This window comes from Hydra vulgaris, chromosome 03 (assembly GCF_038396675.1).
Source record: "Hydra vulgaris chromosome 03, alternate assembly HydraT2T_AEP".
NCBI classification, from domain to species: domain Eukaryota; kingdom Metazoa; phylum Cnidaria; class Hydrozoa; order Anthoathecata; family Hydridae; genus Hydra; species Hydra vulgaris.
Genome location: NC_088922.1, coordinates 56,475,742 through 56,490,691, shown reverse-complemented (window position 1 = coordinate 56,490,691; position 14,950 = coordinate 56,475,742). Strand labels below are relative to the sequence as shown.

Below are 14,950 nucleotides of genomic sequence, written 5' to 3'. Positions count from 1 at the left end.
TATTTTTTCTTGTAAAAATTGACATTATTGATTTTCAAAAAGTCTTAAAACCTAAAATAATGAATTAACTTTAAAATATCTAACTAAATATGGACCTAACACACTAAGGACTATTTGCGAAATTTTTTTATAAATGAAGTAAAAGATAAGTATCTCTGATGTTTCTATGTGACTTTTTGACTAATTTTCAGAAAACTGGCAGCCATTTTTAAAAAATATTTTTTTATTATTTGATTAAAAAACAAACAAACTATTTGTAAGATTGTAAGATCTTGAGTATCTTGAATGTTAAAATGTGAATGTTATACAATTTTTTATTTATTTGTCACTTGACATTAAATTATTTTAAATTTTATAGTTAATAAAATATATTTCATAAAAATAATATTTATTAGTAGGTATAAATATATATTAAAACACTATGTTTTAAAATTGTTTACAAGTATCTTCACTTGCAACGTGTGACTGGCTACACATCAGTGTTGTCTGTGTTTAAACGAGAAATCCATTCAGATTATTTTATGAAGTAAGTGTATATTTATGCTACATTATTGTGTTATTAGGATATTTAAACACACTAAATATTACTTTTTATTTTATTTGACTGTAGGCTTTGTGAGAAAAAAATGCTCGAAAGTTTTTGAAGTTCCAAGCTTTATCTTTTTATTATTACATCTTCATAATTGTTTATATTAATTATTATTATTATTAATTATATTTTTGTTTTGTTTTCTGTTTGATTTCGTATCATGGCTTTCAAAGTTATGTTCATTAAATTTTAAAACTGTCTAGATTTTATTCTACTTTTTTGTATACTTTGTAAATAAATTGTAGCTTTATTAAATATTTTTATGAAGGATAAACTTTTTACTTGGTTACATATTATTAATTCATTATTAAGTTCTTATTAAGTTGATGAAAAAGTTTATTATTGATTACAACAATTTTATTATTGAAAGAATGTAAAGACTGGTACAACTGTGAATATAATGTATAAACAGCTACAAAAAAAGTCTTTTAGGAATTATAATTAGTATATTCAAACGGCTATTTGAATATGTTGCATTATATAAGTAATGAGCTGAAGTGCTCACAAATTTTCTATTTTTACATATATAAATGTTTTATAATAATAATTTTTCATACAAATGTTGGTGTATATCTTAAAAAACTGTGTTTCTCTCATTTATATTTATTATTATCCATTTATATGTTGCATGTTCAAAAACAAAAACAATTTGTAGTTTGTTTTTCAAAGTTGATAAACATCTGATACAAGGTATCAGATATACTTATTATGAGGTTATAGTAATCTGATGCACGTTATCAGATTATTAAAAACCTTGATGTTTGTGGTAAGGTTATCTAGGTAAAACCATGATCCAAGCAGGGATGTGGAGTCCCAAAAGGACTCCGGATTTGTATGTCACAAAAAGATTATTTCAAGTATTGTGAATTTCAAAATAGGTATCACAGATGTAATGACTTGCAAGGCTGCTCAGTTTTATGGCTTTTTATTAAGAAATTTATGCTGGCAAACATCAAAAAGGATTTACAAGTAACAAATTTTTTGGTTTCATTTTATTTCTGAAAATCCTTTTGCATTTTAATTATATCTCAATTTAAATAATTTGAACAAATTACATTTGTTCAATTGAATAATATATTTTTTTAGACTTGGATTTTATTCATATCATTTCAAGATATTTTCATATAACCTTTATAAAAAAGATAAGATATTCAAAATATGAAAATAATTTATTTCTATTAGTTTTTATAAATATTACCTGTTATAAAAATATCAATAAGATGACACGTTTCTTAATGTTATGCTTTTGATTTTTGTTTAAATAAATTAAGGTGTAGATGTGTATAGTAGTTCTATTGGTTTAAGGTTATTTTATTATAGTTTATAGTTTTATTGGTTTAAGGTTAAGTTATTATATTGGTTTAAGATTAACTTGAGGTTAGCTATTTAAACCACAACAAATCTAAAGCTAGGCTTTTCAACAAGCTATGCAAACTACAATGTGTGTTGATTTATGAAATAGAATTTACAAATTGAATGAATATAGAGCATGTATGATAAATTGGTAGAGTAGTAGGAATTTTTTATTTTTGTTTTTTAGGTATTGGCAGGCTGTACTTGACAACTTACTTTCCTGCAACGAAATCAAAAGAACCTTCAACTAAAAACCAATTTAAAAAATTCTCATAGCAGCATTTTTAAAGAAGAATTTCTTATTTTATTTACTAATCAGATAACTTATATTTCATAATTTCTTTAAGTTATTTTTGGAGATGTTTAATTTTGATGTTTTACAAAATTTTAGTTTAAAAAATAATATTTACATATTGATTTTTAGTTTTTTAATAATTAATTTTTATTCAGAAGTACAATTACAATTATAGTGTCCCATTTTTGTAATATTTTTTTTGTAAATATCAATTCGATGTCATGTTATCAATGTGAAAGTATAATCTCAAGATATAATTGAAAAAATGGCAGGACGAGGTACATAAACATACGATTTGTTTTGTTATAAGTAAAATTCAGGTTGAGCGCAAAATGTTTGTACCAATAGAAACCACTCGCAAAGTTTTTTAATTTTGATTGGTCTATTAAATTTTTACCGTTATTTTCACATGGTTTCTACTTACTATGACTGTAAATGTGAAAGCACGCGCAAATTGGCGCTAGGGAGATTTTTGAACAAAAATTAACGCCGTGATAAGCAATTCAAAAAATTTATAAAAAAACGTGTTTTTTTTTACCCGTAAAATTTCCTCTCTTAAAAAAGCAAAAATAAAAATTTTTTAAACAAGCTTTTTCTAATTAGGAACTCCCAACCTAATTCCATAAAAAGATATTTACTTGTTATTTAAATGTTACAATTGGAATAATCTTTAAGAAATATAAAATCCTATTTTCCTCTTAGTGATGCATAGTTCCATGATCTTATATGATGTGCAAATGATAAAATAGTCATATTAAAAAATCTGAAAATATATTGTGTTTACTATTTAAAAATAGCTAAATTTTGAAATCACGCAAGAAGAATCATTTATAAAATATATTTATCTTATTTAAACTTACGTCCAAGGATAGAAATTACAATGTAATATAACACCTGTAATATTATATATAACAAAGTATATTACTATACATGTCCGCTTAACATTATGTGTTTTATTATCAATAAAAATAGAGGCTAACGTCCAATATAAAAAAGGACATGATGAAAACAACATTCTTGTTAATATTTGTACATGAAAAGCTACCAAACCAAAAGAAGTTAGAAACAGACAATGTGTTAAATAAACAAAGATGTCCGATGGATTTTTTAGCGATTCTCCTTCTACATGTGAGTTTTCTGTGTCTATTAACCCTAGTGATTTTATAGCGAGGTAAGAATTTTGAAGCGATGCGAACTTTTTTAATCCTATTACTACAATAAGAATTACTGGAGAAGCTAGTAAGAAGTTTGGTATTTGTTTCGTGTCAAAATACTTAAGTAAGCCAACATTCCAATATTTGTGTTGAACGTAGGAATAAGATAATGGAATCTTATTATAACACCAATGAGAAGAAGAACTTACCACATGATTGTAATGACAATAATTATCATACACCCAAAATATATGTATAGCAAAAACGATAGCAGGTCCACTTAAATAAAAACACAGTGGTAAAACAAACCTTAAACAATTTATGAGAGTTAGTAACAAATTATTTGGTTGTAAAAAAAATATTAATAAAGCTGGCTTATTTGAAAACTGACGAATCAGAGTCTTGGCGTTTCTTTTTAAAAAGAAATGCGTTAAAAATGCTATATTTAGAATACCGTTCGATCGAGTTATAATTGATAAACATATGAAAGTACATGCACTTAAAAAATGATTCCTTTCGAGGTAGTACAGCAAAATGAATTGCAAACATGAATACAGTGACTCACTATACGATGAAATCATAAAAACATTAGCAGGATTTATAATAAACAAAAAACTTGAAACTGCAGCCATTTTTTTACCAAATATCCCGTCTGTTAATTGATAAAGATAGTATGTGGATACAACAAAAAAAAACGAATTCATGAAAAAACTGGTGATACAAGTTGTTAAATACTCGCATGTAAATAATCCAGCGGTTAATCTTGAAAATAAATTCAGCAACAGTGGAAACCCAGGATAGAAAGCAAGCATCTGTTCATACTCATAACCATGTATAGAAATATAAGTGAAATATACTGAATCCCATTTATTTACACCGTTAAAGATTTTTCTACCGATATTTGATTGGCTCTTACTAATATTCGCTTCAAATAAAGTAATCTGATTGGTTGAGGTATCAAAATCTTCAAAGCAAGCATCGAAAATGACTTGCACGATAAAAAGTATCAACCTTGATACAGCAGCAAGCTGAATCAAACTTTTAAGTGCAAAGCGCAACATGTGGCTTTGAGTGGTACCATAAAAATATTTTCAACAATCAATTGATATCAAATACTGTTACACATTTAAGGTTTGCATTATTCTAAAAAACAAATATTTAATGAAAAAAAATCATATTTTCAACCACCTACTTTATACAAATCTACTTTATCTGATTAAAAAGTGAACGTCATGCTAATTCGATCAAATATTGACAAACATTAACACTTGCTGTTATACTTACTAAAACGTACGCCTGGAGATATATATATATATATATATATATATATATATATATATATATATATATATATATATATATATATATATATATATATATATATATATATATATATATATATATATGTATAAACTATGTTAGTGTATTCTACAAACAGAGTGCTCATTGTTCTTAAAGAACAGAGCAATAACAAATTAGTAAAAACACTTATCTAATTTTTGCTTTTAACACTGTGTTTCACTGTGTTTCAGTAGGTTCATCAGGAAGAATTCTTCCTGATAAACCTACTGATGGTGAAACACAGTGTTGAAGAAAGCAAAAATTAGATAAGTGGTTTTACTAATTTATATATATGTATATATATGTATATATATATATATATATATATGTATATATATATATATATATATATATATATATATATATATATATATATATATATATATATATATATATATATATATATATATATATATATATATATATATATATTCTGGTGTATGTATAGATTTTAGAATAAATTATATATATATATATGTTTATATGTAAATATATATATATATATATATATAAACATACATTATGGTAAATTATATAATACATTATGGTATTATTGTTAAACATACATTATGGAGTACAGATGGTTTATGTGTGTGTATAAACATTCATAACATGACTTTAGCATTAAATTTCATAACCGATTGTTACATCAACGTAATAATTGTAATAATTTCATTTAACGTGACTTTCAAATAAATTACATCAAATTATTTAATAACGATAGTATAAAATTACTGAAAAAAAATTTTCTACTTCAGAACATTTTTTTTGGGGGCTTATAAATACAACATTTGCCACAAATAATATTTTTTTTAACATTTTATTTATTAGGGTTGATTTTATTATTATTGTTGATTAAACTGATTTAAAAGATAACTAACAAATAAAACAAAATTTTCGTCTAATTTAGAACAGTTTAATGAAAACGTTTATTATAAAATATTACATTATAAGTCAACCACAAACAGATAAACGACGATCGATGACATTTTTTAGTAAACTATAATAAACGTCGATTAATGACAAACAAATGAACGTTGGTAAATAACAAGCAGATACACCATAAGTTAGCAATATAAAAACACATTAAACAACAAGTATATGAATAACAGTAAACGATTGGTAAACGAACGACGGCAAAAGAAAAACGGATGAATCACTGTAAACAGTATTACGATTAAATGACGGTAAACGAGATGTATGACTTTGAACAGTAAAAACTTCGCAAATAAACAAACAAAATCTAAAAAACGAAACCATGAAGATATCTTCGTAAAACCTTTGGTTTCTTCATTATTTAACTGACTTTCTCAATAAACCTTTGTTTTCTATGTTTTTTGAAAACACGTGTTTAATTACTTGCTATAAATATGATTGAGAAGAAGTAAAGCTGTATCTTCTGAAGTCCTAAATATATATATATATATATATATATATTTATATTTATATATATATATATATTTATATATATATATATATATACATAACTATAAATATAAAATGTATATATATATATATATATATATACATATGTGTATATATATATATATATATATATATATATATATAAATATATATATATATATATATATATATAAAATTCTAACCAATAGCAAGCATGGCTGCTTAATGCAAACAGGTATTCGTTAAACATCTCTAAAGGCCGTTCTTGAAGAACATAATCGACACGTTTACCACCATTGATCAAACCAAAATTAAAAGATTTCTCTCTTTTTAATTGCTCATCATCTTCATGAGCTGGATTTAAAAAAACTAATTTTAATAATAACAAATAAAAAAGAAACACAAAACGAAGAGATATTTAAATAATACTATTAATCAAACTCTTACATTCATGGACGGCACTGCTCAAATCATCTTGAGAAACCATTTGACTTTGTTGCTGTTGTTGTTGTTGTTGGTATTGAGAGGTATGAGCACGAGCAAATTCATTAATAGAGGACCATGTACGACTTACAGCGTCCAGAAGTCCGGTTTTTAGATTGACCCCAACACGAGCTAAGTTCTCTTTAATTTCTGAAAAATCAATTGAAACACAAATTTAAAAAAAGAACAAAGGTTAAATAACCTAACTGTTATGCAAAACGCACCTAAATGAATTCTTTTTCTTCCTTTATGGTGAGGTATGAGCACTGGAGGTAAATCAATATTTTCATTTATTAATGGCTCCAAACGATAAACCTAAAAAATGTATTTAATAATGTATTTGCATCACTATAACTTACACAAACAAACACAAAAAAGGTATCAAAAGCAGAAACTAAGTTCTTACCACAGGATCAAACTTCATATGACCATATATAAAGATAAAATTTAAATTTGAGTAAAATACTTAATGATAATAAAAGTACATTACATTTAAAACAATTTTATTCATACATAATGATAATTAAAGTACATTACATCTAAAACAATTTTATTCATACATAATGATAATTAAAGTACATTACATCTAAAACAATTTTATTCATACATAATGATAATTAAAGTACATTACATTTAAAACAATTTTATTCATACATAATGATAATAAAAGTACATTACATTTAAAACAAATTTTTATTTTATTCTTAACAATTTAACCACTTATTAGTTTATATTTTTTACGAAAAATCAGATTATTATAAAAACAATGAAAATATTTACCGGATGAAAAATATTGAGAAAATGATTGCAGGTTGGCAGCTTGTAATTTTGACCAATAGAGGTCACCCCTCTGAAAATTAAATTATTTTTCAATCTTTTGTGATATCAGCTTGATACTTTCTTTCATTAGTTAATTCTTTATAAAACGTCTTTTGGTCAGTAGGATACTCACCAAAAGAGGTTATTGCAAACTAGCAAACTGGTATCACCTGAGATTGACGAATATCAACATGAGATAATACAAAAAAATTAACAGAAAAACTATTTTTATTCAATAAATTAAATCTAAAAAAATTTAACCTGCATGTTAAAAATAATCCTAATGGTGAACCCAATGCAAAGAGACTGTCAGTTATAAATTCTAACTTTGAGTACTTAACCAATGGTTGACCAGTTCCAGCTGTACCTTTTTGATTTGCCATTTGTAAACTTTCTTTGTGGTTCTTATTTGTTCTTACAGGTGTCTGAGTTCCACAATTTAACATTTGAATTGTTTCAGACTTTGTGGTGCTTGTTTCCTATGTACAATATCATCAAAAATGAGTAGCCTCCTGTGTTTATCCCACGGCCTTAAGGAGGTGGATACAGTTAAAAAAAACTTTTGGAACTTCGAAAAATTGTTAAAAAATATATCATTTCAAAAATTAAAAACAGTTTAAAAGATTAAAAAAAAATCGAAAAAACAGTTAAAAACAATTTAAAAATCTTTTGTTTTTTACTCAAAATCCAAAGAACAAAAAGAAAAACAAAAAAAGAAAAACTTTAACATTAATCTACGAAATGCATTCTTTTTAAAAGTGTATTATATTATTAAAAACTTTAACATTTTTTTTATTTTTTGATATTTAAACTTTAAAAGAAATAAATCAAGTCATCATTTAATACAAAAAATACTTAAAAATTTAACTATAAAACTTTAAAATAAACTTTATGACGTACTTATACTAAAATTTAATGTTAGAAGGCTAAATGAATCCCTATTTTGAAGGCATAAATTCCCTAATTTTAATGTTGTCTCAAAAAGTCATATTTTTTAAGCAACATTAAAATTAAGGATTTTATGTTTCCTTAATTATTGTAAGGTCTTAATAAAACGTTCATTAAGTTTTTTCAAACTCAAAGAACGTTTTATTAAGACAGAAACTTACTGTATTGTAGGTCAACAACTAACAAAAACCAAAGGCTCAAAATGCCAAAATAAAGTTAGTTTATACGCATAAAAACTTTTTTTATGAAACCCCCTTCAGTTTCTAGCTGAGAGACTCTAAGAACCCAGTCTAGACTGTTTGCAGTATACTTTTGCATTTATAAGTAGGATAAATTTAGAATGTTAATAATTTAACATACCTGGTGACCATTTGTCATGTCTTTAAGGTACAACATTAACTTTTTTCGAGGACCAAATTGAACACCAAGATCTTTTAAATCAGAGTCTGTGCATAAAAGCTAAACAAACAGTGATGATAATGATGATGATGATGATGATTATGACGATGACGATAATAACAATAATAAAAGCAACAAATTGAAAAATAAAAAATTAATAATAATAAAAATAAAAAGTTTACAAGAGTTTCTGTATCCATCTGCTCCTTAATAAATATAGATTCTAGATGCAACAAATTAAGTTGAATAAGAATTTCATTAACAGATCGAAACTTTTTTTCAGTATACTGAGTTATTGGAGGTACAATAGATCTATAAACAAAATTTAAAATGTAATTTAATAAATTTCATTTTATTTCATAAAAAAAATTGGTAACAAAATTAACTACAATTAAGATGTTACCTGACTTGGGATTGTACTTCAAAATCACAACTGTCATCTTTATCAGGTAGATGATTAACTGGTAATGAATCAAAATTCTAAAGAAGCAGCGATAAGGTTTTAAAAAAGTTTTTATTTACTTAGAATCATTGATTTTTTTTTTGTAAAAAGCTAGAGATGAGCCTCAATAAAAACTTATCAAAAAATTAACAAATTTGCTTGCTTTTATTGTATATTCTGATACAAAGGTTAGCTTTCTTTGTTTTTTACTACATCTGAATTTATTTCATTTGTAAAAATGTAGCTGTCAGTGAAACTTTTGTAACAAACTTTTTACATAATGGTTATTCGTTATTATAGACTCATTTAAAAGTTAAAAATGATAAAAGTTGCTTAACCGAAATCGCTTTAGGGGTACATTTTATAGCTTAACGCGTATATAAACTGCAAGCTGCATAACACTTCAAAACCATACAAACATGACACATAATTATTTCCGTACATAACATATAATTATTCACATACATGAGATATAATTATTTACATGTATGACATTAATATATCATCTATGTGAATTATATGCCATCTATGTATTCACATAGGTGACATATATATTAACATAAATTACATATAATTACCTGGTTAGCTAGAATATCAAAGAGAATGCAAGAACCTAAAATATATAAAACTTGGTATAGTTATTGTAGTTGTAAAAAATTTTAAACCTAAATATAAAAAGTGAACTTTAAAAAATAGCTTCCTTTAAAATATTTTTAAATTTTAATGGACATAGTAAATGTCAATAACTTAAACCTATATAATTAATCTATATAAATAACTATAACGATGGTAGACCTAAACTATGACCAGCAACACAAATTTTTCCATTAAATGTAGGTGTTCGAGATAAAAACAATGCATATAAGCGATTCATCTCATTGATTATTGTGTCACATATTGTCTAAAAATTTTTAAATTTTAATATAGCAATTTCTAATAATTTACATATCTTTTTTTAAACATTTAAAATATTTTTTAAATGAGAAACAAAAAAACAAATAAACAGTAGTTATAAAAACAGAATAACTTACCTGACAGTACATAGGACTTGTATAAAACAATATATCTGTTAAAGTTTCATTTGTAAAGTTACGTAATTTGCTTATACTTGGTAAAGAGAGCTTCTTCAATTGGCTACAATAAAAAACTATAACTTTAAAAATTATACTAACATACAAATTAAATAATCATATATATGTGATGCTTGCTAATAAAATCAGCTTTTTTTCGATATTATAAAACAAAAACAATCTATAGTTTATCAAATATAGAAATATTGAAGATTCTAATATTTAGAAAGCTTTCAAATTATAAATTAATATAGTTTTCTATAAAAAAAATAAAGTTCAATATATAAAAAAAAATTATTTTCAACCAAACAAAATGAATTGAAAACGTTCAATCATTTTTATTTCTCTTGTTATTTAAAAGATCAATGAATAACTCGTAACCAAAAATGATTATTTGATTCAAGCTTTAAGAAAATATTTAATTGACACAGAAAATTTACAGGGGGGAAAATAACAAGTTTTTATTTTGCCTGTTTAACTTTTTAAACTTATTTTTCTGTTTTTAAAACAATCTTCTACATAAATTTTTTTTAAGAAACCTAAACTAAATTATCTATAGATACTAATTACCATAACTGTTTCTAAATGTTAGAGTTTTTCAAAAAACATTTTTTTTATAGGACTTAGAAAAAGATAACTTGTTGATATATGATTAATTTGAATAAAATTTTGATTTTTAACCCTACATGGTGGGTTGAGTAGTCTGAAATGAACTACTCACCGAAAAACAACATTTAATGTTTCAATGTTTGACTACTCAATTTGTAAAAAACTCATGCATTGGCTCACATGATGTCTTCTAGTTTTAATTGAATTTGATACATTGACATAAAGGACATGAGGCTCACTCTATGACAGTGTCTGTATTGTTAACATTTTATATGCCTGTAGTATATCACCCTTAATTCAATAAGTTTCTAAGAAACTCAAGTTTAGTAGACTCAGACAAGCTTTGTATGACATGGTGGTAAGATGGTGTTTAATGAGTAGGTTGTCTTTGTACTTCCTTAAATTTATCAATACCCATTCCTAATGATGGATTGCTAGCTATACTGTAAATTCCAGTTAAGTTGCACACGGTTGATTATATTGGTCTTGTAAACTGAATTAATATGCCATTTTAAGTCAGGCGTAAGTTTAACTCAACTACGTAGTTGATATCACTTTGAAGTTTTTGTGAAGTTAATTGATGACTTAACTGTGTGCTGATGGTGTCATCAACAGGCAATTTACATAGATAATTAACCATATCGACTATCTTGTTTAGGAAAATGATAAAAAGGTATGGACCTAAAGGCAAATTCTTGAGGGATGCCACTCAGCACCTCCAACCACAAAGATACATAATTAACCACCATGATTTTTTGAAATTTCTGGTGTAAAAATTATTTTTCGCTCACCCTGGCTTCTTTTTTTATTTCAGGGTGACAATTAGTTACTAGCAACTTCTGAAAAATTGCACTTAACAGTATTGTTAAGCAGTACAAGTTTAGTTCAAACTGTGCTTTTAGCACAGTTTTTTAGCACATGTGCGCTTACATTATTTAAATCAACAGTTTTGTCAACAGATAGATCACTAAGCTGGTCTCAAACCAAATTTCAAGTTACTTGCAAATGTTGACAAACAGCTTTAGTTCATTTTATAGACACTGGCAGTTCATTATCTACATTTTTGTTGAATGACCACTATCAACACTTTCTATTTGATTCGTTATAGTGACACCATTGATTCTTTTCAAATCTGTAATAACTGTTTTAAAATTTAGTTTGCTATTCACATACTTAAAAAAGATCTTTTAGTCCTCCTTCTATTTTATCACTAAGTTAAGTTCAAACACACAACAAGTTTGATATATGAGCTTCTTTAACTAATACAAGCTTTGTATATAATGTAACTGGATATATAAAACAGGTCTTGTTTGAAATAAAAAATGCTTAACGCAACAGCCTAATGTGAATTTGACGTCATAAAATTACTTTAACTTTTTTATCTTTTTAAAGACATTAACTTATTTAAATTACTACAATAATATTAATTACTGCAAAACCAGTTAAATGTTATTAAACTTCTTTTTTATTATTACTATAAGGGAATGTTTATTTTATTTTATTTTTTGTTAATATTAACCAATTAAATTTAATATTACATTTTAAAAATGTTTGATATTAACAAATTTCATTCTTTTCTTGACATTTGCATAAATGAATTAAAATAATTAAATTTTTGAATTTTTAAATGATTATTTCTTAAGTTTCTAATTGTGGCTTTGCAACTACAAATGGTTTTTTATTTAAAAAAATTTGCGATGTTAATTTATTCTTTTTATTTATTTAAAGTTTCGCTTTGCGCAAATTTTTGATGCAGCTGTTAATTTAAAATTAAATTTTGAGTAAAAAGAAAAACTTTTAGAAAGGAAAACCGAAAAAACAATTGTGATAAAAATGTGCTAAACAATAATTAGTAATATTTTTAAATAAATTTGACAGTTAAGTTAACTGTCAAATTTATTTAAAAAACCAACCAAGCATTAACTTTAGTTTTAATAAACTTAAATATATTTTTTAAATCTAAATTAAATTATATATATATTTTTTATCAGAATTAAATTATATTATTATGATATTTGCTTCAGGCCTAAAGTATTAGCATTTTTCAAGCGAAAAAATCAATCATAACATTAAAATAAAAACAAAATAAAAAAAATGTTTAATTTTATTTGAGTTTTTTCATTAGCAAATAGTGCTTATATCATTCAAATGTTTGTATCAAATATTTTTACATAAACGTCATTCAAAAGTAAATGTGATTTTTTTTTAAATTAATTACTACTTTTATCTTACTGCTTATAGATAATTTAAAATAATTTATATAATTTAAAAGTTAAAAAATAAGTTGCTTAACCAAAATTGCTTACTGGTTACATAAAATCGCTTAAGGCGTGTGCAAATCGCTCTACGCGTAACGCTTGAAGATATCGCTTGAAGATATTATTATATTCTATATTTATTATATAGATATTATTATATTTTATATTTATATAAGATATATTCGACAATATTAGGGACTTTACCCTAAATACTTAAAATTTGAACCTAAATATCTTTACAACTTGACCTGATGGTGAAAAAAGAGTTACATATTTGAAATCAAAATGAGAAATGCTATACAAAAAACAAATTGTTTGCTCGGCACCAGAAAAAAAAAATTTTCTTGTTGACCTGTGTATTTAATACTATAGATATATTGAATAAATAGTGTTTTATTAATAATTAAATGATACAAGCAATGTTTATAAATTTACAATACAATTATAAAGGTATATATTTACATAGAAATAAAAGATTTATAATATACTAATATATGTCTGTTTATTTTAATGCCTGGCCTTTTAACTATTAAACATTTTGAACTTCACTTTTTTCGTTAATTAGATAAACAAGAACTTTAAATATATGCAAAGATCAAGCCTTTTTAAAAAATTAGGTAAAAATTTCAAGATCAGCTTGCTAATGAATCCTGTAGCATTAATAGCTCCAATTATTGCCTAAACAAGCTAATTTTGACTTTAAAAAGAACAAAAAAAATTTATTATACATTTAAAAAACTTTATTTAAAAACATAAATTAAATATTTTAGGGCTTGAGTGATTGTAATTCACTTTTTTTTTGAGGAAGGAGGGGGGGGGGGGATAATGGTCTAAAACAATGAAGAAAAAAAGAGCTTGAGTTATTGTAATGCACTTTTTTGTTTGTTTGGAATAATGTTCTGAAACAATAAGCAAAACAAGGTATGAGTTATGTAATGCACTTATATTTTTTTTGAATAATGGTTTGAAGAAACAAAGAAAACATTTTCTAACAACACATGGAAAATGTTTTTTCACAGCATATGTCAAACATTTTCTTTCAACATTGAAAAACAGCATTCAAGCTATCTTTGATTGTTAGGCCATTTTTTATTGTAAGGTAGGTCAAACATCCCTCATATGTTTGACCCACCTTACAATAAAAGATGGCCTAACAACTAAAGATAGCTTGAATGCTGTTTTACAATATACATTAATTTTTCTAATGTTGTATAATGCTAATCAATTCATCAATTTAAATTTTAATTAAAATGTAATTTTCAACCTGTCTACTCCATGTAGGTCATTTCTTAAACAAGAATGCCATTGAACTGGAATGAACTCAACTCGGCGAGCTGCATTTCCATTATTAGTAAACCCATGAGTAAAAGTCAAATCCAAGCTGATTTTGCGGAAATCGTCAACTATTAACAACAGCAAAAAAAATAATAATAATAATAAACCTTGGAAAAAGATTTTTACTCAATAAGTTAATAAAACATTATTTCTTGTTACTATGTTAATAAAACATTATTTCTTGTTACTATGTTAATAAAGTACTATATCTTGCTACTATGTTAATTCTATACAACTTAATATGTTATTATAAAAAAATATGTTTATATTTGAAAAAACACTTTAAAGTTAATAAAATATTGAAATGTTACCACACTCAACAATAGAACGCATTTTCAAATCAGCAACAGGACCAATACCATGAACAACAAATACTAAATGATCAACTTCTTTTGTCTCACCTTAAAAATATTATAAAAAAATAAAATCAGATCTATAAGAAACTTTTGTT

The 14,950-nt window shown here is 24.8% G+C and overlaps 2 protein-coding genes across 2 annotated transcripts in view; both read right to left on the bottom strand.

The window, feature by feature from the left end:
• Window positions 1–3,061: 3,061 nt before the first annotated feature.
• Window positions 3,062–4,575, bottom strand: LOC105845831 (GPI mannosyltransferase 2). The gene has a single exon (XM_065793770.1). The coding sequence runs from the start codon at window positions 4,450–4,452 to the stop codon at window positions 3,094–3,096; it is 1,359 nt and encodes a 452-aa protein (XP_065649842.1). The 5' UTR covers window positions 4,453–4,575; the 3' UTR covers window positions 3,062–3,093.
• Window positions 4,576–5,626: 1,051 nt separating this feature from the next.
• LOC101240972 (SEC23-interacting protein) overlaps window positions 5,627–14,950 on the bottom strand; it is a 31,671-nt gene continuing 22,347 nt past the window's right edge. The window contains exons 5-19 of the mRNA XM_065793769.1: window positions 14,811–14,900; window positions 14,429–14,567; window positions 10,259–10,361; window positions 10,023–10,128; window positions 9,806–9,840; window positions 9,189–9,265; window positions 8,968–9,097; window positions 8,747–8,845; window positions 7,700–7,917; window positions 7,400–7,469; window positions 7,026–7,037; window positions 6,844–6,934; window positions 6,584–6,769; window positions 6,340–6,490; window positions 5,627–6,139 (exon numbers count right to left, since the gene is read on the bottom strand). Of these exons, the coding sequence (XP_065649841.1) occupies window positions 6,088–6,139; window positions 6,340–6,490; window positions 6,584–6,769; window positions 6,844–6,934; window positions 7,026–7,037; window positions 7,400–7,469; window positions 7,700–7,917; window positions 8,747–8,845; window positions 8,968–9,097; window positions 9,189–9,265; window positions 9,806–9,840; window positions 10,023–10,128; window positions 10,259–10,361; window positions 14,429–14,567; window positions 14,811–14,900 (1,559 nt within the window). The 3' untranslated portion in view covers window positions 5,627–6,087. The remainder of the gene's footprint in view (window positions 6,140–6,339; window positions 6,491–6,583; window positions 6,770–6,843; window positions 6,935–7,025; window positions 7,038–7,399; window positions 7,470–7,699; window positions 7,918–8,746; window positions 8,846–8,967; window positions 9,098–9,188; window positions 9,266–9,805; window positions 9,841–10,022; window positions 10,129–10,258; window positions 10,362–14,428; window positions 14,568–14,810; window positions 14,901–14,950) is intronic.

Excerpts from the sequence above, each read along its gene's own strand:
- LOC105845831 (XM_065793770.1), bottom strand. The coding sequence starts at position 4,452 with ATGTTGCGCTTTGCACTTAAAAGTTTGATTCAGCTTGCTGCTGTATCA.